Below are 1,491 nucleotides of genomic sequence, written 5' to 3' on the forward strand. Positions count from 1 at the left end.
GGGCACCCCGTATTACGTAAAAAAACAACAACAAAAAAACAAAACAAAAACAAAACAAAAACAAAGCAAAAACAAACAAACAAACAAGCAAATAGAAAAAAAAGAAAAAAAAAACCAACAACAAAAACTCCAAGAGGGAAACTTGATACTCAACAAAGGGAGTCTTATCTGCCCACACTTTCCGCTTGGACGCTGCGTTCCACTCCACGTTGTGTCATATCAGCCCGTTCACTAAAGCGCAAAACACATAGATCTAAACGACACAACACAAGTCATGTGAAAACCACACGAGGTACCTTGTTAGCGATACAGCCGATGAAAAATTTGATGTCCAGTTGAGTGGGACAGCTCTTTTGGCATGGGGCGTCCGCGCATTTTAGACAACGTGCCGCTTCTCTCAACGCCCCGCGCTCGCTCAAGGTCGTGTGCTTGATGTCATCAAAGTTACGCGTCAGAGTATTACACGACTGTGAAGAGACATTCATTTTGTGAGAAGTCCGTTCTAGATGCAGGTAGCTGGATGTCATTAAAATTTATTTTATTTAATTGTACCAGAGTATCACATGAATGTGGAGAAACATTAATTTTGTCAGAATCTATGCCATTTCTATACACAAGTAGATCTAGCAGAAATGTGTCGTTGATGTTATGAAATTTATTCGTCGAATATTACATGACTGTGGAGACATTACTTTTTGTAAGAAAGCCTTTCTAGACATAGGTAGCAGGAACATGTTGTACATGTCATTAAAACAATATGCACCAGGGTATTACAGGAATGTGGAGAGACACATGTATGTTGGACTCTACGCCCTTTCTAGATGCAGTTAGCAGGAACGTAGAAGGATTTTTGTTTTGTTTGAGTTTGAGTAAAGAGAAGCGCATTGCACAAAAATGATCATTTAGTGTTGGGAAAAAGTAAGACTGACAGACAAAAACAACACAGAGAAAGTAAAAAAGTAGAAACTACCGGTGGCGCCCTCCAACCACCCGCAGGGATGTGTACTTGATGTCATTAAAATAATGCACCAGAATATTACATGAAAGTTGAAAGTGGAGAGAACGCCCTTTTTCAGACGAAGGTAGCACGAAGGTGTCCTTGATGCCTCTCTGATGTCACCAAAATAATGCACCAGAGCATCACACGAATGGGGAGAATTAGAAACATTCATTTTGTTTAGACTCTTCGCCTTAACAAGAAGCAGGTAACGGTGTACTTGATGTAATCAAAATGATGCACCACAGTTATTATTTCAGTATCATACGAATGTGGAGAGACATTCATTTCGGTAGGTGTCACGCCATTTCTAGACACAAGCAAGCCATTATGAAGGCAAGCCCCATATTGTGGCCTGTCAAGGGTCTGCTTTTGACTCGGGACCTCAGTAATTGATCGAGTCAGCACGAACGAGAGCTGGGCATAAGGAAGAGAAGGTTCAGATACTAAACTCGAAAATGTTCTTGTCAGTCTAAAGCAATTATATATATATA

The 1,491-nt window shown here is 40.3% G+C and overlaps 1 protein-coding gene across 1 annotated transcript in view; it reads right to left on the reverse strand.

Moving 5' to 3' along the window:
- The window catches only part of LOC101862289 (dihydropyrimidine dehydrogenase [NADP(+)]), a gene marked incomplete in the record, with an annotated part of 35,539 nt that overhangs the window by 21,861 nt on the left and 12,187 nt on the right, over positions 1–1,491 (reverse strand). Inside the window, 1 exon segment of the mRNA XM_005103827.3 lies at positions 297–467. Within this exon segment, the coding sequence (XP_005103884.2) occupies positions 297–467 (171 nt within the window).

The sequence above is a fragment of the Aplysia californica genome, unplaced genomic scaffold (assembly GCF_000002075.1).
Source record: "Aplysia californica isolate F4 #8 unplaced genomic scaffold, AplCal3.0 scaffold00391, whole genome shotgun sequence".
In the NCBI taxonomy this organism is placed as follows: domain Eukaryota; kingdom Metazoa; phylum Mollusca; class Gastropoda; order Aplysiida; family Aplysiidae; genus Aplysia; species Aplysia californica.